Genomic DNA, 21,487 nt, shown 5'->3' on the forward strand with positions numbered 1-21,487 from the left:
TTGTCGCCTCTAGCTGGGAGGAGACACACCAGGAGTTGCTGGAGAATTAGATAACCCACTTGACCAGGGAAAGCCTCCAAATCCCCCAGGAGGAACTGGAAGCGGGGTGTCTGGGTTGACTTGCTTAGCTGCTGTGCCGCCACTGTGACCCAGAAAATGGAAGTAAATTGATGAATGGATGTGAGGGTTTAACATCGAGGGGTAGTAGTGCCTGGAGTGGTGGTTATGCTTTAACTTAATGCCCCACATTTTCTAACCAGCCAATCCAGAGAAGGATAACTGCCTTGTGTTCTACACAAAGACATGTAAGATCATCTTGTGTTTTTTACACACCTAAAAGCAAGCCCTAGTATTTGCACATTGTTGCTTAGCTTCTCTGCTTTAGGGTGTAAGGATCATTAATGAAATTAGCAGCTGAGGAGGAGCAGATTTGGCCCATAAAGGGTTGAGATATCTATATGTGCATGAGTGTTTGGAGTAATGCATCATACAGTAATGCAGCAGTGTACTCAGACTACGTTTGTGCTTCTTTCGCCTTGTTAGAAGAGGGAAATCTGAAGTGAGTATACTCTATGGGGACTGAAAAATAAGTGGGTGAAGTCCATATATCTACACCACAGTCTAACAAGGTTAAAGGTGAAAGAAAAACACTTTCATGGTAGAATAAGGCAGATTTGGTATTCACAGAAGGGTTTTTGTTCTGTTTCAAATCTTGATTTATTTAATTGGCAGTGGTGGATATAAGGGATGGCCTGATCTGAAGGAATATGATGCCTTGTTATCTCAATGAAATAAACTGTAATAGATGTGTGTCACCAAAAACAAAGTGCGTGAGTGAGGGGTTTTTCAATTTACCTGCCAACTTAGTTGGTATGGGTGGGAATCACTAGTGGCCTCACGATACGATATCATCACGATACTTGGGCCATGATTCGATATTATTGTAGTTTTAAACATTTTGCAATACAGTGAATATTGTGACACTATATACTGCAATATATTGCGATCTATACCATTTTTTTTAACTGTTTAGCTGATTTAGCATCAGTCTTGCCCTCATGTTTGTCATATTTCTGCAGTATTTTATTTTCATGTTGCACTTCTTGCAAATCTCTCACGTGCCATGTCCATCTCATTCGTGCCCTGCTTGCATTCCTGATGTCCTTCATACTGCCATGCTGCCATGTTTGTTGTACTTTCCCCTGCGCTATAACCATCACCTCCTCCGACCTCACTGGACAAACAATTGTCCAGACAAGTGGTTTTATTTTTCCATTATCATAGACTTCAGTTCATTTTGACAACTAATATGAAAAAAAAAATCTCATCCTGCTTTATTTAAACAAACATTTCCTTTAGTGTGAATCTTGTTGGAAAAGGTAAATAAAGGCTGTTTTGTTAGTGTATGCCTCACTTCAGCACCATGGCAGTGGTTTCATTTCAGTCTGTTCTGTAGCCAACTAAAAACTCCTCCTTTAATATCATTAAATTTGAATAAGTGGGGTGAGAGATAATCAAGATTAAAAGCACAACTGAACTGCATGCAATACCTATACACATGTTTATTTTTCTAACCTGTGAACAAGATTACAAAGTGAAAATAACTGATAAATCAACTGTGCCATGCTAATTCATATGTGTGATTCAGGTGTTCAGTAATTCTCAGTACTTTGGCCAGTTTCACTGACAAAGACAAGGTGAATAATGCTGATTTGTTAAGGTTTAGAAAACTTTAAATACTGTCAGAGAAAATAGAAAAAACATTGATTAAAGTCATTTTTAAGAAGTCTAAAGATCTTATTTGTTATCTTCCTTCTTCCTTTCAGTTCTGGCGTTATGGTGACTGGGTCGATGTTGTCATTGACGACCGCATCCCAACCTTCAACAACCAGCTAGTGTTCACCAAGTCCGCTGAGAGGAATGAGTTCTGGAGCGCCCTGCTGGAGAAAGCCTACGCCAAGTGAGAAACAAAGTTTTTTATAAGTCGAAGAGATGGATGTGCTTTTTATGGAATATTTTCTGGGTCTTATGTTCTCTGGATGTTTTGTTTACCTAGAGAAACTGAGCTTAAAGACATTTAGATACAACTCTGATTTTGTTTCTGACTAAATTGACTCTTTTCGATGATCTGGATGGGTTATTATTGATTGTTGAACTGTGATTTATATTGACTTCTAATGAGAGAGAGCAGTGTGCTGCACCGTCTCAATGAGCTTAGGATCAAGACAGAATAGTATGTTCACAAAGACGAGATTATTGATTGTTAGTATGTTGGATCTGGTTCAAAATCAAGTGGATTCTTCCGTAGCTCATGCACCAAAAGTTGACAGAGGCATGACTGTAGTTCTTCGTTACCCTCATCATCTCCCCTCATTGGCAGAGATAACTGATGTAACTACAGCATCTTTGTATTGCACAAAAAAAATATTGACTTATATAGCTGATACTTTCATTTGTCATAAAAGATTTAAAAATGTTAATGTGACTACTCCCTGTTCAGGCTGCATGGCTCCTACGAGGCCCTGAAGGGAGGAAACACCACTGAGGCCATGGAGGATTTCACCGGAGGAGTCACTGAGTTCTACGAGATGAAGGAAGCTCCTAAAGAGCTCTACAAGATCATGAAGAAAGCTCTGGAGAGAGGCTCCCTGATGGGCTGCTCCATTGATGTAAGTCATACTTTTGTTTCCTTTACACTGAGGGGGACGTGAGTCAAGGTTTGGTTTGAAAAAAATCCCTTCTAAAATTATTCTTACAATGGAATTCAAATGATTTTAAAAAGCAGTAAAATTCCCAGCATACAAATAACACCAGTCAGTCAAGTAATTTGAATTTAAAGTGCAGTTTGGTTATAGTGGCAGGCTCAGCAAAGGTGTTTACTCTCATTTCAAGATTAATCTTGCAGCTTTTCCCTCATTCAGTAGAGGTTTATTGAGGATGATATTGAAACAGCAATGTCTCAATGTCTATTCTGTCTTTTCTCCCAGGCTTTGCAGATAAAATCTGCTACTAAAATGATTTCTTTTCAGAAAACAAGGGTTTTTTGTAATTATTTTATGAAGATTTTTGGAAGTTGTTTAACACTAATCATTGGCTTCACTTTAAAAGAAATCTGCATCAGTTCCCAGAGCCTCAGAGCAGAGCCTCTATCAGACATTAAAAAAACAACAATTGCAAATACATTTTGAGATTGTAGTCACACCTAAAGTGATCCCATATTGAGCAGAAAAACAATTTGCATTTAAAACCTTTTATGTTAAAACAAATCTGTATGTGTCTGCAATAGTTCCCTCTTCTTTTTTCTCCCATTTTCCTCCTCCATGTTTATATTCTGTTTTGTTCGTCCTCAGTCCCTGGTTCCCGCTCGCTTTGAGACCCGAACAGTGACTGGACTTGTAAAGGGACATGCCTATTCTGTGACAGCAGTGGAAGAGGTAAATCTGACCCTTATTTATAATTACACCATTATTTCTGACCCATGGTCCTTCCAAGTTACAATACATAGAAGGTAGAGTAATTACATGAAAATACATGAAAATACAGCATTTGGATTTATTAAACCAGGGTTGCCCTGATATCAAACTTGAAAACCTACCGTAAATGTGATACTAGTTGCATGCATTGTTGAGTGATTACTTGAGTTGTGCAAATTATGCAGTACTCTATCTTTTTAGTAATTTTAGTTGTAAATACAACTGTAGATCTAAAGTTTGTTACAGATTAAATTCTTCCCAATACTATTGATCATCCATGTAGCTGTGGTTATGCTGTTTTAAACACATAGTGTTGAAAATTATTTATTCTTGGAAATCAGGACAACTTTAGTTTAAGTGGGAACCTCCAAATTTTTAACTTGTGTTTTTTTTTTCTGCAGTGTAAACCGTCTCAGCACAAGGAATCTAAAGTTCGACTGGTGCGTCTCAGAAACCCGTGGGGTCAGGTCGAGTGGAACGGCCCCTGGAGTGATAAGTGAGAAGTTTTTTACCATCTTTACTTATGATTCAATTTATTTTTAGCCCTGATTTTCTGTAATGGAGTTAGTAAAGTTCAGTGAAGGAATATCTTGATATTTCCATTCAATTAATCGTAACATTTTTTACTTCTTTACACCTTCTATCTGACAGCTCCAAGGAGTGGGCCTCACTTTCTAAAACTGAAAAAGAGAAGCTGCAGCATCAGAGTGCTGAGGACGGAGAGTTCTGGTGAGTTTTATATTTCTACAGTTTTATTGCAACTGTTCAGTGTGAATTTTATCAATGATTCAATATTTATCTGCTGACTCCGTTGACTTTTTAGTCTTTTTGGGGAAGTAAAAGCAAAGTGCAGAATGTAACTGTTACACAACTTTTTCTTTGCTTTTTTATTCAATGTTTTTACGTGAACAGGGCACAAAACAGCACTGTTAAAGTACGTTCAAGTTGAAAAAAGTAAAAGATAAACAATTGCATCCCATATATCTATATAGGTCTTAGAGAGCTCTTAAACAACCACATTAATGGGAACAGCTTTGGGGGTTCAAAGTGAACCACCACAGACTATCAACACTGTTTCCATTGATTAAGGTCTATCAAATGTATTTAGACATTCAGGAACTATAATGTGATGCCCGATGTAGACGTATTATGTCTTTCTCTGTTCTGTGGCCACCCAGGATGTCATTTGAGGACTTTAAGAAGAACTACACTAAGATTGAGATCTGTAACCTCACCCCTGATGCTCTGGAGGACGATAAGATTCATAAGTGGACGGTTTCTGTGAACGAGGGTCGCTGGGTGAGAGGCTGCTCCGCTGGAGGCTGCAGGAACTACCCAGGTACCTTTAAACTAGTTTATCACTTCTCAGAAAATAAATATTTGAAAGTCTATTGCAAAAGGTGTAAAACTTTATAGCCCATTTTTTAGTTTTTATATTACCAAAAAGGGTTGTAGCCTAAAGTCCTGCTAATTTTGGTTTTTATACTTAGTTTTATTTACACATGAGATTCTAGTGGAACTCGGCTGGATCTGAAGCCCCTCTTACTGGTATTTATGTTGCTGCCCTGTCAGTGCAACCCTAACCCATTTAAACCTGATGTAATGTCAGTGGGTCTAGGAGGAGCTTTGTGTTTTTAGGACATGACCAACAAACTGCAATGCTTTTAACTAAAATGTACACTGGAAGGCAGATGGGATCAAAATTATCTTGATCTTAGCCTTTTTACAGAGAAGCTGAGGGATATCAAGGTTTTTAAAGGTGAGCAGTGACAAAGACAGTGGCTACAGTAATATTTTAGAAAAGAAAAACAAATGAAATAACCGAGGTTATGATGTGAATGTGGATCCATTAGTTAAGGCCCAGTGGACCAGGGACATATTTAAGGAGGTTGGTAATGATTGCTGGTTTTAGAAATACTAATAAACTTCGGGGAAAAGGCAGATATAAACAGTTAAACCAGTCCACATGCCTTGATTTCATGTCTTTATTTGCATTTTAGGCTGAGAAATTAAAGACCCTGTAAAGTGAAAAAACAATCTGTGTCTAGGTTTGTTGTATGACAGGTCACAGTGTTATGAATCCCTAGGTCAAATTTTAGTCAAATAAAACATCTGTAAGTTTATAAGCTTATAAGTTTTAAGCTTCAAAATCATGAAAAATGAGGCAGTAAAATCTGCTCCAGGATGGTGTGGGCGTATCTGTTGAATGAGCTGAAGCCACGCCCACTCAGGAGAAATACAATCCTCTCAAATAAAAAAAAAAAGTGCACAATCTGAGTGTTGACCTTATGATCAGAGTGCAGCTGCCAGGCTCTGTGCCAGAGAAGAGACAAAGTCCGTTTTCTGGCTCAACTGTCTGTTATGATACTGTAAATGATCCACAGACCACTGTGGCTGATAGATTTGGCAACTTTACCTCACAATGAACAGAAAAACAGCGTTTAACTGACTGTTAACTTTCAATAAAGGCAATGACATCAGCTAACAACAGACTGTACTGAGATGAACCGCTCTGTGATTTTATACTGTAGTGTTAGGGGCAGGGCCGTTCCCTACTGTGGGCTTGTGACATCATCAGCCCACATATTTGCCCTGCCCACATTAAACCAAGCCAGGAGAGAGAAAACTTTGAAATGGTCTAAATCCAGAATTCAGTCACATGTAGATCTCAGTGTTTTCACATGTTTACAGCAACCATAATTCAACATATCTTGCGTGTTAAGACAAAAACTTTGGATTTCACTTTACAGGGTCTTTAAGACTTTTGTAAACTTTGAAACCCTGTGCAGTTTTTCAAGAACTCTTATGTTTCTTATGTTCCGCCAGCTGCTCTATGATGGAGTCAGGGAGCTATCTAACAGATACCCCCATCAGTGACCTTGTATATTACAACTTATTTTCTTCTGCTTTCCCACCTAAAATTTGAATAATTCCACAATAAGGTGAAATCACAAACTAAGGCTTTTCAGTTCGGTTGTGCAATGTTACATTCAGTTTATATATTTATATATACACAGTAGCTGTTGCTATTGCTACCAGTTAAAAATTAAAGTGTCTTAAACTCTTCAAAGGTCCAACAAAGGTCTTTAAAAAGGTCTGTAATTATGTAAGGACAAAATAATTAAATCACTTTCAACTGAGTGACTATGAGAGACATTTTTAAGAGCGGCCTGTTTCAACTCACCAGTCTTGTCACAAATGTTTAGTTTCAACTCAGCCTCCCTGACTCTGTTTTTATGGAAGGAGTCTTATTTTGAACTCATGGATATGTTTTATGGAGTTTTACACTTGCAATGAACCATTCCTTTAGAAATTCTATCATGCTTGAAAAAAAAACAAGTCTGCTGGGAATCACATATTTCCAAAAACTGCTGTGATATTCCATTAGACATGTAAATGCGGTCTACATGTCGTGCAGACACGTTCTGGACAAACCCTCAGTACCGCCTGCGTCTCCTGGAGGAAGACGACGATCCCGAGGATAACGAGGTGGGCTGCACCTTCGTCGTTGCTCTGATGCAGAAAAACAGGAGGAAAGAGCGAAAGATGGGAGCCAACCTCTTCACCATAGGATTCGCCATTTATGAGGTCAATATTTCACACTATTGAAGTGTTTGCAAGGAACCTGCAACATGTAGAATATACTGCTCGTTTTTAATCTTAATCTTAAAGAAAAAAATCTTTTGTTTTTAAATGTTGAAACCTGTAATGACACAAACACTGTCTTCAAATCTCTGCAGGTGCCAAGGGAGGTAAGAAAAGTCTAAACTACAACTGTGGAGCTGCAGTTTGCAAGTTATTTACTTCCTTTTACTTTTTCCATTCTTTAACCTTTATTGTCACCAAGTGATTTCTGCATGTCTCCTTTAGATGCATGGAAACAAGCAGCACATGCAGAAGGACTTCTTCTTGTTCAACTCCTCTAAAGCCCGCTGTAAGTCCTACATCAACCTGCGTGAGGTGACCCAGCGCTTCCGTCTGACTCCAGGAGAGTACGTCATCATCCCCTCCACATACGAGCCGCACCAGGAGGGCGAGTTCATCCTGCGAGTCTTCTCTGAAAAGAGGAACACCTCAGAGTGAGTGGGTGAGGGCGGTCAGGGGGTCTGGGTGAGAAAAGGGGTGGGTTTGGGTGAGGTTTTGTACTTGTTAGAATAGTGTTATCACAGCTGAAAATGTATCTGATTACACTATTATTTAAAATCAATGATAATAGTTTCAGTTTTGTAGGGCTGGGCTTTATAATGCAAGACAAAAATGTGACAAAAAGAGATAAAGCTCAACCAGTTCAATGGTTGGTAGTGCTAGTACTCTTTCTTTAGATGTAAAGGGATGCAGAGAGGTATAAAATGGGAAAAATAATTTGGATTCACTTTGAGATCAAGAGAAAGTATTTTTCAGAAGAACAACATATGGATTTATTATTTACACCCAACAACTTGTGCAATGCTTTTAATAACTTAGCTAGCATTTTGATTGGTAATTGAAGTTCTACTGGCATCTAAGGCCCTGTTTACATTTTGCATTAGCACTGTGTTTTGGGCATTCGAATACCAAGTGACTGCAGTATATCACTTAGGTTCCTACTCTGCATTAGCAATTTGTCTTCAGTGGCAAACTGATATCAGAACTTACTAGCCCACCTCTTAACCAAACAACAGCCCTACATCATTTCTGGGTCTCTCTTACAGTGGTTTGGTATCCCCGCATGCTGAACAAAGAGGCTTGTGGTGTCTCTTTAACCGCTTTTCTCCCTCATTTTGTCAAAAATGTACTTTAAAATAGAATAGCAATATTCTATTAGGAAATAATTCTTGTGGTTGGATTGGAATGTCATTTCAGTTCAAATGCCAAGTGATAAGGGAGTTGTGATGCATCCTTCGTGGACAAACCAGCTGTAAGAGCTGGCACTAACAAAAGGAGCCAGCTCTCCTCTGTGAGACACCTTCCTTTTTATCTGTTTTGGTTGTTGTTTTAAGACATAGAAAATGCTAAATGGTATTAAATGAGGAGCGGTTTTGAAGCTGAGATGGTCTCTTATAACTGAGCTGCAACAGTAAGTCTGGAACTCCTTTAAAGGAGCTGCAATTCCCTTCAATCTGAGCAGGGCTTGATGCACATAAATGAAGCCATGCTTTGTGTTTACTTCAGTCAGGAATGCTCTTGTCATACATTTAACCATTTTATTGCAAATTGGATATACAGTTTTACTTGGAGGAGAAGGCTCTAGGAATGATTTGACTTGCAATTAATCCATAGCAGCATGAATCTAAATATGAGAGTACAACAAGCTTTATGCTATAAAGGAGGAGGCTGGGGTGGAGGAGGTTACGCTTTGCCAGCTGCAGCAGCATGGTGCATCAGCTTTAATGCAAGCAGGGATAAGTGAGGGCATCATATTTAAATGGATCGCTGTGTTTAATAATAATTGGGATCTGCTGGCCATCAGCCAATCATGGCTGGGCGTATGACTATTGTGTCCTACATGAACTAACACAGTTTTATTAATGAGTACAGCAGATCATGTCAGGTGATGGGGTGGTCTTTAATGCTTGCCTGTATGTGTAGCACCTACACAACCAATCCGATCAGGATGAGAGCTGCCAGAGCCCCTCTTCAGTATGCATATGCAGCTATCATAAATGAAACTGTTTTCAGCATGCACTGAGGTTCCTCCACACAAAGCATTAAGGATTACCACTTGGTATCTGAATGCCCAAATAAATCCAAGTTTTTACTCATGAAGTTATTGATTAGTTGACTGATTCTTAAAGTAATTTTCTTAGACAGCACATGAACAAAAAGATGTACATGAGTTTTACACACTGTTTATTTGAAGATAATTACATACTGTATGTAAAACATGTTATACACTATACATTTTTAACCTTTTCTCATTTAGAGCTTCTACCAAAAAAACATTTCTTATAACCAGCCCTACTTGTCAGTGTTTATAGCAGCATTATTTTAAATTAGCATTATTCAAGGATAATGCTGAGAGCAGTTTTTCTTTTGTCCACGGTCCATGTGCATGTTAACAGTGCAGGTTTGTGTGTTTGTTGATGTTGGATGGGTTTTTGTTGGGTGTCTTGGTGGGTGGGACTTAAATCAGCAAGAACAAACAATTTTAACGGCGATTTGATTTGTAGAACTGGAAGAAATCGGCCCCAGTTCGAAGCTGTTATGGAATCTTTTTTAGGACAAGCGACTTCAGATTTGGGCATTCTCTGGTAAACTTTCAAAGTATTCAATACTCAACATACATCCACCCCCTCCCCATCCTCCAACACCCCCACCTGCTGCCCCGGAGGACCACACAGAGCCAGGCTACCTTCTCTGATGGATGGATGAGGACCTGGATGAGAATCAAGCTGTGGGATGGATAAATAGCTTAAAGCTAATTGAAATTCCGATTAAAGCCAAGCTCAAAGTTTAGATACAAGCTTAAATTTAGTTTATTTTTGTAAAAAGTCTAAAATCAAGACGAATATGCCTCCTACAACAGAAAATACTCACTATATGAAAAATCAAGAGGAAGAGTCTTGTGTGGAAGAAGCAGCAGGTGGTTCTGAACTAACAGGTTCTCTTCACAGCTTCATCAGGATTCATTTGTTGTTTTTAGTCCTGAGTGAGTACAGGACTGTAACCTTTAGAACTGATAACATGATATGATACTGTTCTCTGTTCTTTAAAGGCCTGTAAGTGTTTATGTAAATATGTAAGGAGAATAGTCACAAAGAATAGTGGTCCAGATGAGATGTTGTTGTCACCATGGTGACTGCTGTTTATTCATCTTCATCCAGGGAGATAGAGAACAGGATCGAGGCCGATCATCCAGTGGTAAGTGACATTCAGACACAAAATATAAAGGACTTCTCTCCTCATCTCCTTTCCAAGTATTTCCATATTACATTTCAAGCAGATATACTGAATGGCATCATTTTATAGCTGTATACCCCCACTATGAATCTGATATGTGTAGTTTAGACCTTAATGTAATTCAAAGTCCCGTTCCTACTGATACATTTACGCTACAGCATCAGCACGTTCACCATGTTGCAATCCTAACACTGCATGATAGCATAACTAGAACACATGGTTTTCTTTCCTTTTCACTGTATTGGTGGATTGGTATCCACATTTTTCCTCTCATATATCCTCGCTTGTGTCTCTCTGTTTCTTTCTCTTTTGTGGCTCTGTGACGTCTCAGCCGGCACCGGCCTCAGCGGGGGAAGAAAGCGAGGAGGACCAGCAGTTCAGGACGATTTTTCAGGAAATAGCCGGTGAAGTAAGTACACCAGACATCAGGAAAACCTGCTTAAGCTTTACTTGCAGATCTTAGATAAATAAGCATTTTGTTTTCTGGTTGTTGGTCATTGCTCAATCTAGAAAGACATTTTCTCTGGGCAGGAGAAGTCACCAGTTGGACAAGCTCTCATCTGTTTTCCAGTTGCAGGGCTCCTGCAGATCCTTGAAAAGTCTTAAATTACACATTTAAACTTTAAGGCCATAAAAAGCTGGATTTTTACCAGTTTAGAAGGCACATTGACTAAGACTTGCCTTTATCCAGTCTTTGTTTTCTAGCCAACCTTATATGATTTTAACCATCTTCCTCTACCAAGTGTTGCATGAATATTCACCAGGATTTAGTGTTGGATGTTTCAAAATTTCCTGGACCCCGGACCCTGCTCTGATTTTCTCTGTCTCACTGTGATTTAACAAACTTGGTACTGTTGTGACACACTGGTCCACTGCTCTAACATCAGGGCTATCAGGTTGCTAGCTTAAAAATCCTTGTAGCCCACTCTTATTTCAGCAGGTCTTCCCTGCTTAAAGGCACTATTCTGTTTTTTAATAGTGAAACTGTTTAGAATCAGCTCAGCACACCTGAAAAATATGTTTTGATAAATATTATCATGCAACTTATTGATGAAATAAAGGCATTAATTGTGCCTGAAATCATCAAACTTGGGCGTTTATCACCAAGAAATTTATTTTGCCTTAAAACATTTCACATTTCATATTAAAAAAATTCAGCCCTGGTTTAGTGTACCAAGCAATCTCATGCCTTTCATTTTTTACAGTTTACCATGCAAAAAGTAGTTTTCATTTTCTCAGTTCAGGTCTGATTTTTAAAAGTATGTAGGAACCCTGATGTCAGAACAAATGCAAAGTGGTGATGATAAAAACACTGATATCAGCCTTTGGCAAAATAAGCATTTAAGCTGATTTTCACAATCAGTGTAGAAAAAAACAACTTTACTGTGATGGGTATACATGTAGAGAGTTGTGATGTAAGCCCATTTTTAAATTCTCCCCTCCTGTTTTTTTCTGTTTTCTTTTACCCACTCTCAGGAGATGGAAATCACAGCCAATGAACTGAAAAATGTTCTCAACAGAGTTATCACCAAACGTAAGTCTACCAAGTTCAGTTTCACTTCTCTCTTTTATTAAATCATTGCTGTTTCTCACAGTTTCAAGATGTGCTCTCTCTTTGTTTTAAAATATGAGGAACTGCAGTTTGCAAAAAGTGAATATATAATTATACAGCTGTTTGTAAACTACAGTAGAGCACAGCTGAACTGTTTTAGTAATTTTGAAATGACATTCTCAGCCAGAAGGTCAGGGGTTACCAAAGTTTCCGGCCAATGATTTAAACAATGACAATGCCAGACGCTGGGGAGTACCTCTTTCCCTGGAGATGGTTTAAGCAAAATTTGCACATGGTGCACAAAGCACCATGTGCAATTTTTTTTTACAAATTACTTTAATTTCAGCATGACTGACTTAAAGGGATATTTCAGTATTTTTTGGCAGAGTTGTACGAGGTACCTAGCAGTAGAAGTGGCGTTAGCTTTGAAAGTGATCCAGTTAACCTGTGTTTCACACATCCATCTGGTAAACCTTCCATAGATGGTGTTTGGGAAAGGGCAGCACCTTTGAAAAAAACTCAGGGTGATTGGATGAATGTTCTGTCTGTCACACTTTACGGGCCAATCAGAGCACCAAAACACATGACGTTGTGGCTCCAAACCGAGGTGCGCTGCTACCGAGTAGTAAACTCTATAGAGAACTTCATAACGTGAACCATGGCGACTGTAGACATGTCAGTCCACGACTTTTGTCGAAAACAACTGACTGCTGTTCTTTGTTCTTCTTTAATGAAGAAATGTTGTCAAGTTCTGATAAAAACTGGTGCATTAGCAGCATTCACGCGCCATAACTGCACCGGCCTCTTCTCGCTGCTTGCTTACGTCACAACTCCGCCACGCCCGAAAGTACTGCCCCTCGATGCTGATTGGTCCTGTCACTTTCTAACCGAGCCCAAACGGTTCAGATGGGAGCTTTGCAAGATGGATTTGCCAGTAAGAAACACGGAAACAGGCATATCCATCTGGTTTGCAAGGTTAGATTTCAGTGAACATTGCACCTTTAAGAAGGACTGTGAATATCGGTCAGGAAGCTAGGCTCTATAGCACAACAGAAGGGTACAGTTTCTCCATGGAGTTTAGTGAGTTTTTTGTAAAAATGGGCCACAAAACAATGTTGGCTCAAACGATGCACTATTGAAAACTTTTGAAGCATTTTAATACATACCCAGGAGGCCTCTGTGTTTTTGTCACTAATTTGCAATGCAGGCTTTGGCTACCGGTTCATGCTCTTGCATTGCATTTTTTCAATAGTCTATATGTTTGAGTCAGCAATATTTTGTGGCCCATTTTTACCAAAAACTCACCAAAAAACTAAATTCAGGGGAGAAAATGTACCCATCTGTTACACTGCATAGCCAAGCTTCCTAGCTGGTACAACCAGTAAGTCCTTCTTAAAGGAGCAATGCTCACTGAAATCACTAAAGGCTAATGCCACTACTACTGCTACGAAATTCATATGACTCCACTTCAAAAACATTGAAATATCCCCTTAATGTCTACGGTTTTATCTCAGATTGAACTAGTTATATATATATATTTTACAGTAACGGCTGAAGTATACAGTTTTAAGTAAATTAAAGTGTGTCTTTGTTTTTTGTATTTGTATTAAATTCCCCCCACCCCCCTACACAACAAAAATTTCAAGATAATGTTTCTGAAAGGGAATGAACTGTACAAGAAATTTGATATGAATTTTCAGTGAGTAAAAGTGAGTTGCATAAATATATGTGTAATTCTAATTCTTAATGATCAGGTCCTAAATTACAAAACATTAAGAGACAAAACAATCTTTCATCTCTATCCCCAAACTATTATTAAATAGAGCCTCATGTCTACCATAATTTGCAACAAACTGAATAAAAACATCAAACTAGAAGTCTAGCAGAAAAACTTAACTCTAGAGATGCTTGAATAACTCTTTCCTGTGTCTCTGTGCAGATAAGGACCTGAACACAGAGGGCTTCAGCCTGGAGAGCTGCAGGAGCATGATTGCTCTGATGGACGTATCCTTTGTATCGAGTGCATCGGGCTGGCTGTGTTTTCTATAGGAGGCACAACCTGCCGAGACCCCTGGGAGGGTCTGTGATGGACGCTCACAGGGCCGAGGCCTCATGTCACCAAATAGAAACCCTGATAGTTTTAGATCGTCACCGCTGTATGTGTATTTTCCGCTGAAAATTTAGGAAAGTTGCGGAAAAAAAGAGGAACATCCAAAGTCTGCACCCAGTCCACTATTGTGACCCATTTTATAGGGCTGCCAGTGATACTTGCTCGTCTTTATTGTCACAATGAAATTATGTTTTTCGCCTAAATTTAAGTCTAGGTTTGGAGCAGAAAGTCCGTTGTTCTCTTGAAATGGATGCTGAGTTGTGTGTCTTCAGATTTTTGGTCTTAACTGTTTGTGCTCAGATGGATGGGACAGGTAGACTCAATCTTCAGGAGTTCAGACATCTGTGGAATAAAATCAAACAGTGGCAGGTGGGTTCACTTCTCATTGACACTTCACACTGTCAACCATTTATTGACTTACAGTTTCTCTTTGCCTGCCATCATTCCCTTACAACTAGGGTAGGGTAATGAATCATAACTAATATTTCTATTTTCTGAAGCACAGTTTTCAGGTAAACATGTAGCTCAGTGGTTAAGATAAGAAAAGATAGGATGAGATAGACCTTTGGGGAGTGATTGAAAAGAAGATGCAGATCTTTGAGAGTCATACCTTCCCTTCAAATAGAAATCTGAGTCCCTCTTTCATTGTTGCATCAAACTCAGACTGTCTGTCTTTCAGGGAATCTTTAAGCACTACAATGCCGACCAGTCCGGTACCATCAACAGTTATGAGATGAGGAATGCTGTCAACGATGCAGGTGATAACTCTGACAAAAATTCACATAATCTTTAATTTTATTCATTTTTTTAATTTTCTACATTTTAAGATGTGATTTTTGGCTGATGTTTGCATGCTGTTTGAGCCTTTAGATTCTTTTTGTGTGTGCCACAGTTGAACTGACTGCTTGAACTCATCCTCTAAATGTTCTTGTCACTGTACAGTCATGTGTCTTATGTCCCGCTCAGGCTTCCGTCTCAACAACCAGCTGTACGACATCATCACCATGCGCTATGCCAACGAGAGCATGAACATCGACTTTGACAGTTTCATCAGCTGTCTGGTTCGGCTCGAAGCCATGTTCAGTAAGTCAATGCTTGACACGTGTGAACACTAATGTCACTAAAACATGTGAACGGAGGTGTGATGACCATCTAATAAGCCTGGTTTATACTTCTGCATCAAGTCTGTACCATCATTAGCACTGCATACGGCAATGCTCTGCACCAACGCTGCATGGTAGTGTAATTATTATACCAGTGCCCTGTCCTGTCGCCACATAACTCTTGTTTGTCTGGAAAACATGCCAACTGAATCAGAGTGTATTATGTTTATTAGTTGGAGCTTATAAATACTGATTTATTAGCTGATGACTCGTGGATGACGTAGATGAGGAAATGTACATTGGTTACCAGCAAGTAGATCTGACTAGTTGTATCGCTGTCTGCAGCCTTTTTTGTCACTCTAGAGTAAACTCAGTATGCCTGTAGTCATTACTGAGAGACTGGCAGTCACCTAATAGTACTCTGTTGACCAATCAGAGCTTAATCTGTGCCATTCACTACCAGTAGTTGCATGCACGTTGGCTGTGTGCAGGCCTCTGCATGGGTTCAGGTCTACCCGGACCCTCAGCAAATGCTATGGCATTGATTTGACTCAGAAGTATAGATCATGCTTTATATAAACAACCCTATAGATATTGTTGTAAATGTGACATTTGTGCACTTTAAGCATTATTATTTATGGATTATCTTTTGTTTTTGTTTCTTTAGTTGGTGTAGGAATTTGTGAAGCACTTTTTGGACCATGCATTATTTACATTACCACCTTGTACACATATGTGGACTTTATTGCCTTATCTTCTTTTTTTTTTGTTTAGAATGAAAAGTAGCATTAATGGATGCTCCTGCATCCATTTGATACAGAAGCATAAATCAGGCTATTAAACCGCATTCATTTTATACTCTTCTCACCGTTTCTTCTCTTAGTCTGTGTTTCTGTCAAAGACAACTTCAAAAATTTCGTATTTTTCTTTCCATAAAACATCTTTTTTCACTTTCACCTAAAATGTCTGTTTGATTGTCTTTTTTGAAATTGTGATGTTCTCTATTTCTTGGATTTCTCCATTCTGAAATTCAGTCTATGCATGTGACATTATTTGCACTTAAGCTTGCACAGTTAAGTAGCAAATAATTTTTCCCTCCTGTGTGCAGTGTCTTCGTGTGACAATGTACTCATCCTACCTGGAAAATAATCCTGTTTCCTCCATGGTGCTGGTTAAACAACTGCATGCATTAGTGAATGTATGGTTTATCTGATTGGACAGAAAAATAAGTCCTTACTAGTTTAATATTGGATGTATCAATAACCACATTTCCCACAAAAAAGGAAGAGAAAATGTTTTTAGCCTCTTGACTCTGGAGGGATCCTGTTTCTCAGTTTCATATGTATTAAGGGAGGGCAGTGCAGCTTTATTAGTTTAGCAGATTTAATGTAATCTTGCAAAGCTGATGGATTTGCCAGATTCCACGTCTGTCATCAGATGGATCCATCTTGCAAAGCTTCAAACTTAAACACTTGTTCCCTGTTGGACACCTGTTGGACACCTGTAAACAATGGTGGCTGGCAAAGAGATCAGAGTGGATGCAGATACTGTATTTTGGCAGTTCTATCAGGAGTATCAGATTTCCTGTATCAAAAGAAGAGCAAAGAGCTGAACTGAAAGCTTTCCTTGGGGGAAAAGATGATTTTGCTCTTCTGGTCAGCTTCAGCCAGAGTTTAATCGACTTCAGCAGACCACACTTCACGATCATCATGCTGATTGCATGGCTGAATCCTCCCTTCTGAACAAAGTCAGCAACGGCCTGATTATCGGATGGTCCTTGAGATTATTTTGTTAGATTATCCTGTAGTGTGTGGTGTTAAAAGTGACTTTGTCTCTTTGACCCGATCAGAGGTGCTCTGACCCAAGATAGTAAACATTAAATACGTACAGTATTTTTGACCAGAAATCCTGTTGTGAGCACCGAGGACAGCCTAGCAGACACAAGCAGAACTGTGAATGACATGGAGGAATTGCTAATAGGCAGGCAGTCGTACAGAAAGAGGAAGTAGAAAGAAAAAAAAAACAGCCATGAACATGATGGTAAATGTCAGTGCCATAGAGTGTGCTGCTAAATTGGAAGCATGAAGTTAGATTTGTTGGTTTCAAAAACTCTTTTTCCCAACACACACCAAAATTAAAACTGAAGTCTCATGGTGCACCATATTCATGTCCTTGCAGATAGCCTCTTTTGCAGGTGTCACAACATGTCCGAACTGCATGCAGTGTGAGTAAGCGCCAGCTCCAAATTCAGTTTGGTTACAGAATTTCCAACCGTTGTGTCCTGACAGCCTGCAGCTCTATGGTGCCAGGTTTATCCCCAGTCACCCTGTTTCTGTTTTCCTCCCTGTTGCTTGCATTGAGATGGACAAGTAACAAGGGAAGAGGTAGCACAGAGGATGACAAGGCACCAAGGGTGTCCTAGCACAAGATTTTCTTAATTTCTTCCACTTATTTCACTCCAAAAACTAGTTAGCTTGTTTTACAAAGTGGAGATTGTGATGCCTGAATATTATTCATATCCATTTATGAGATGTTATAGTCTGTCTTGTGCTAGCAAAGAGACAAAACTATGGTGTTCACAGCCATTAGCAAGATCCTCCACTTTCTAAGTAAAAGCATGAGATCTCATATTTTTAGATGTGGAAAACGGTCAGTTTACAGGGCAAAGAATTGCATATTTTACAGATAACAGTGAGCATGCAATGCTGCATGATGCAATGCTTTGTCTGATGCTTGCATGCAGTAAGGACATTGGTTACAGTATGTTTAGTTGTTGCCAGTGTTGCCGTACCATTTAGGAACCACTGCCCTTAAGTCACATTGACCTTGCAAGATAAAGAGAGAGGTGAAGATTTTAAAAATCTTCATGTGTGTGGCAGGCTTAACTGGCTCCACCGATAGTGTACTCATATGACAACGGCTGCCTGATGAACTCAAGTTACATGGTTTACTCCTCTGAAGCGGTGCACACCTACTACATAAGACTTGTCACTCTGGGTTACCTGTAATGAATGTGACAGACAGAATGTGCATCCAGTCACCCTCTGTTATTTCTCATTTCAAGGTATCAAAATATCAATGAGTAGGTCTGAGAAGCAACAGTCATGTCTTTTCTTATGAAATAACCCACAAAGGAGGCAGTCATGACTGTGTTGGCCTAAAATATTGGGTTCTATGGCAGCTGTCTTCAGTTGTATTGTACCTTCCACTTCCCCTTGAAGTAGATCTCTCTATGTTTAGTCTTGGATGCATTGTGATGAGATTTCTTTCTCCAGGGGCGTTCCAGGCCTTTGACCAAGATGGAGATGGCACGATCAGACTCAGTGTCCTGGAGGTAAGAAACACTACCACTTTGCTTTTAAAAATCCTGAATATTAGGGCTGCACACGGTGCCGATGCCAAGCCCGAGTACTTGTATTTATTCGCAAGTAAATTTCAGGAAGATCACTGTACACGATGTTAACCTATCAATATTTGAGCAGCAAGACAAAGTGAAAGGAATGTGTGCTGTTTAGTGATATTTTGACATACTTGAGGATGACAAAAGTAGAGCAGACTGCAAACTACACACAGATTCATTATTAAGATGATATCTGATGAAAGTAAAACATTCAAAATAATGTTAAGATCTGTAATTGTACTGTGAAGTATTCATATTGGTGCTCTCTGTCGATAAAAAGAACTTGGTCTGAATAAAAGCTATGATGGTGAATCCCTGTTGAATAAGACTCTTCCTCTTTGTCCGCAGTGGCTCCAGTTGACCATGTACGCCTAAAAGTCCCATCTCCTCCCAGGTGAGCTCCTCTCCACAGGAGGATCAGACCTGCCAGCCTTTACCTCAGATATTCAGTGTGCCCCATCGTCGTTCGCTCTCATCCACCTCACCCTCAGATCTCCCCAAACCCTCTGCTCTCTCTCTCCTCCAATATGTTCAACAAGCTTCTTCCATTTCATCTCTTTCTCTGCTCTCGTTCTTCTTCTATTCAGTCCTCATTTTAAGTCATTTGCCTTTTTTTATTTTAAAGATTTGTTGGGTATTTTTCTCAGGCATCAAACACACAGAACCTCTTTTTTTCTGTCACAATACCTCACAGAGCTCCTTCGACTTCCTCCACCTCCTCATGTTTTCTTCTGTTATCAAACGTGCCGAAAGGTTATCAAGAAGGCATTTTCCTGTATTCATTTAAGCCATCTTGGCTCCCTGGTGGACAGTGAATAAACATGTGAATAACTTTACTCCTGCTCTGGTTCTGATAATACTAATAATATTTTTTTATGGGGATTTCCAGGCCTCATAAGCGAGTATCCTGATCCCCAGACATGTTTTTAACCACTAGTTTTTGTCCATTAATGATCCTACTGGAAGTTTTTGTCATTCACAACTTTCCTCCATGAACTCAAGCGTCTTTTAGTCATCAAAGATCCAGCCAACAGGACTCAAACTCCCATGATCCCTCACACTATCTCTGACTACAGTCCAGTCTCCTAGCCTTTCAGCTCTTCATGTGGATGGATGGGATTCAAGAGCAGAACTGTGGAGCTGATGAGTTTTTATTTAACACAGATGTTCATGGTTCAAATGTGGATTTAAAGAATATGGCTAATGGCTTGGACTGCAGCTTTTCTGTGATTTTTTTCCTATTAAGACTTTGGTCAAATGAGTGTACTGAATTTTTAAATATTTAAACCAAATAAATAAATGTGTAGTTGTTGGTGTGACTGTTTTACCAGTAGACTTAATGTGACTTTTGTTTTAACCTGAAAGAACTCAAATGTGACATTCTGAATATTAATACAGGGAAAGTCAGATTCACCCTATGGCCTGTGTAAATATACTGTGGAGAATGGCTTCTTAAAAAGAAAGTAAAGCAACCCCTCTCTTGAGTTTGTTGTTCTCAGCTCTGTGTTCACACTGGGATGGAGCTTGCTTCAGTTTCTGTTTCACTGACGGGCTCAAACATGTTTTTTTTTCCACATAAAAACCTCCCTCTACTAGCATTAGTTCTGCTGCTAATAGGGGAATTAGTCTGTGAATTTTTTGGCAAGGGGATTTTTAAATTGCAATGAGAAATCAAAAACAAAGAAACAAGCCGTTTTCCAATAACTGATCAAAAATGGAGGAAAAAAAACAGAAAAAAACATGCTCTCAACCTAGGCAGGTCATATTAAATATGGAATCAAGTCATGTACTATTATTCTTTTTCTATTTATTGTTTATCTTTTTAATTTTTTTTCCTAATTTTTCTTTATTCTGTTTTAAAGAAAAAAAAGTTTTGTTTTCATATTAGAATTATTCAACAAAATAGGAAGTCCAAAGATTTTTAATGAAACAAATTTGCACAGCACAGCTCTCAAGTTTCATATTATCTTGCATAAAATGAAAAATCAAAAAAGCATCGGATGAGTTCACTTCACTTCTGTTTGGTTATTTTTTAACCAAATGTGATAAATACAGATGGACTTGACAGTTGTTTTGGTCTTTTCTATATAAAATTAGACGGTTAATCGACATCACCAGACTATTTCAGGTTTTCGTGGGTCTTAAAAACAAGTAAAAGTTGATAGATCAATTTAGCCAAATTAAGGCTTTTAAAAGTATTGAAAATCTTAAATGCAAGACTATATGGTCTTATAGTTGTAGCTTTTATTTTGTCTTTGTAGTCTGTTTATCTAAAGTGGTTGGAGGCTCTTTTTGTTTCTGGTTTTTTTTATATTTAGATTAAATCAAAAGTTCAATTTTTGCAAATCCGCCAGATCTGACCTGGATTCTTCCCAGACTTCAGGAGAAAATAATTAAAATGAATACAGTTATTGTGAACGATGATAAGCTGCAACAGTAAAGTGATTATTCATTGACACACCAATGCTTTCAAATTAGAAAATGAGACTATAGGTGTCTGAAATCAGCATTTAAACCTGGTAAATAAAAAGAAAGAGGCTGTTCAGATTTTGTTTTAATTAGGGCTGATTGATTTGCCACAACAGAGAGATTTGTACCAGAAAACAGTAAATTTAATACCCAATGGCTGTCTCTGCTCTGGCACAGTCAAGCAGCTGCGCTCTGATCTAAAGTTTTTTTTTTTTTTTTTTTTTAAACGTGAGTGGATCCTATTTCTCCTGAGTGGGCGTGACCTCAGCTCATTCAACTTACACGCCCACAACAACTTAGAACTTAGAGCGGATTTTACTGCCTCATTTTTCATGATTTTAAAGCTTTATTTTATCAACTTAAAGATGTTTTCATGACTGAGATTTAGCCCGGTGGTTCATAATAAAGTGGCCTGTCATACAATAAACATAAAATACTGATTTTTATTATCAGGTTCTTTTTCTTATAGTCTTAAAATGCTCAAAGAAAGCTCACTTTGCA

At 38.8% G+C, this 21,487-nt stretch overlaps 1 protein-coding gene across 2 annotated transcripts; it reads left to right on the top strand.

Annotated features, from left to right (window-relative positions):
- The first annotated feature begins 1,854 nt into the window (after positions 1-1,854).
- capn3a (calpain 3a, (p94)) lies at positions 1,855-19,975 on the top strand. Of its 2 annotated transcripts, none has more exons than XM_041812708.1 (18): positions 1,855-1,960; positions 2,501-2,669; positions 3,351-3,434; positions 3,875-3,969; positions 4,125-4,202; positions 4,652-4,812; positions 6,892-7,061; positions 7,214-7,225; positions 7,344-7,552; positions 10,277-10,313; positions 10,684-10,761; positions 11,829-11,886; positions 13,844-13,917; positions 14,315-14,383; positions 14,694-14,772; positions 14,981-15,097; positions 18,393-18,451; positions 18,866-19,975. In XM_041812708.1, exons 2-18 carry the CDS (start codon positions 2,550-2,552, stop codon positions 18,890-18,892), a joined length of 1,527 nt encoding a protein of 508 aa, XP_041668642.1. In that variant the 5' UTR covers positions 1,855-1,960; positions 2,501-2,549; the 3' UTR covers positions 18,893-19,975. The 2 variants fall into 2 exon arrangements, with proteins under 2 accessions (XP_041668642.1, XP_041668641.1); XM_041812707.1 differs by having other exon boundaries at positions 13,844-13,908; positions 14,957-15,097.
- Positions 19,976-21,487: the final 1,512 nt, after the last annotated feature.

This window comes from Cheilinus undulatus, linkage group 18 (assembly GCF_018320785.1).
Source record: "Cheilinus undulatus linkage group 18, ASM1832078v1, whole genome shotgun sequence".
NCBI classification, from domain to species: Eukaryota; Metazoa; Chordata; class Actinopteri; order Labriformes; family Labridae; genus Cheilinus; species Cheilinus undulatus.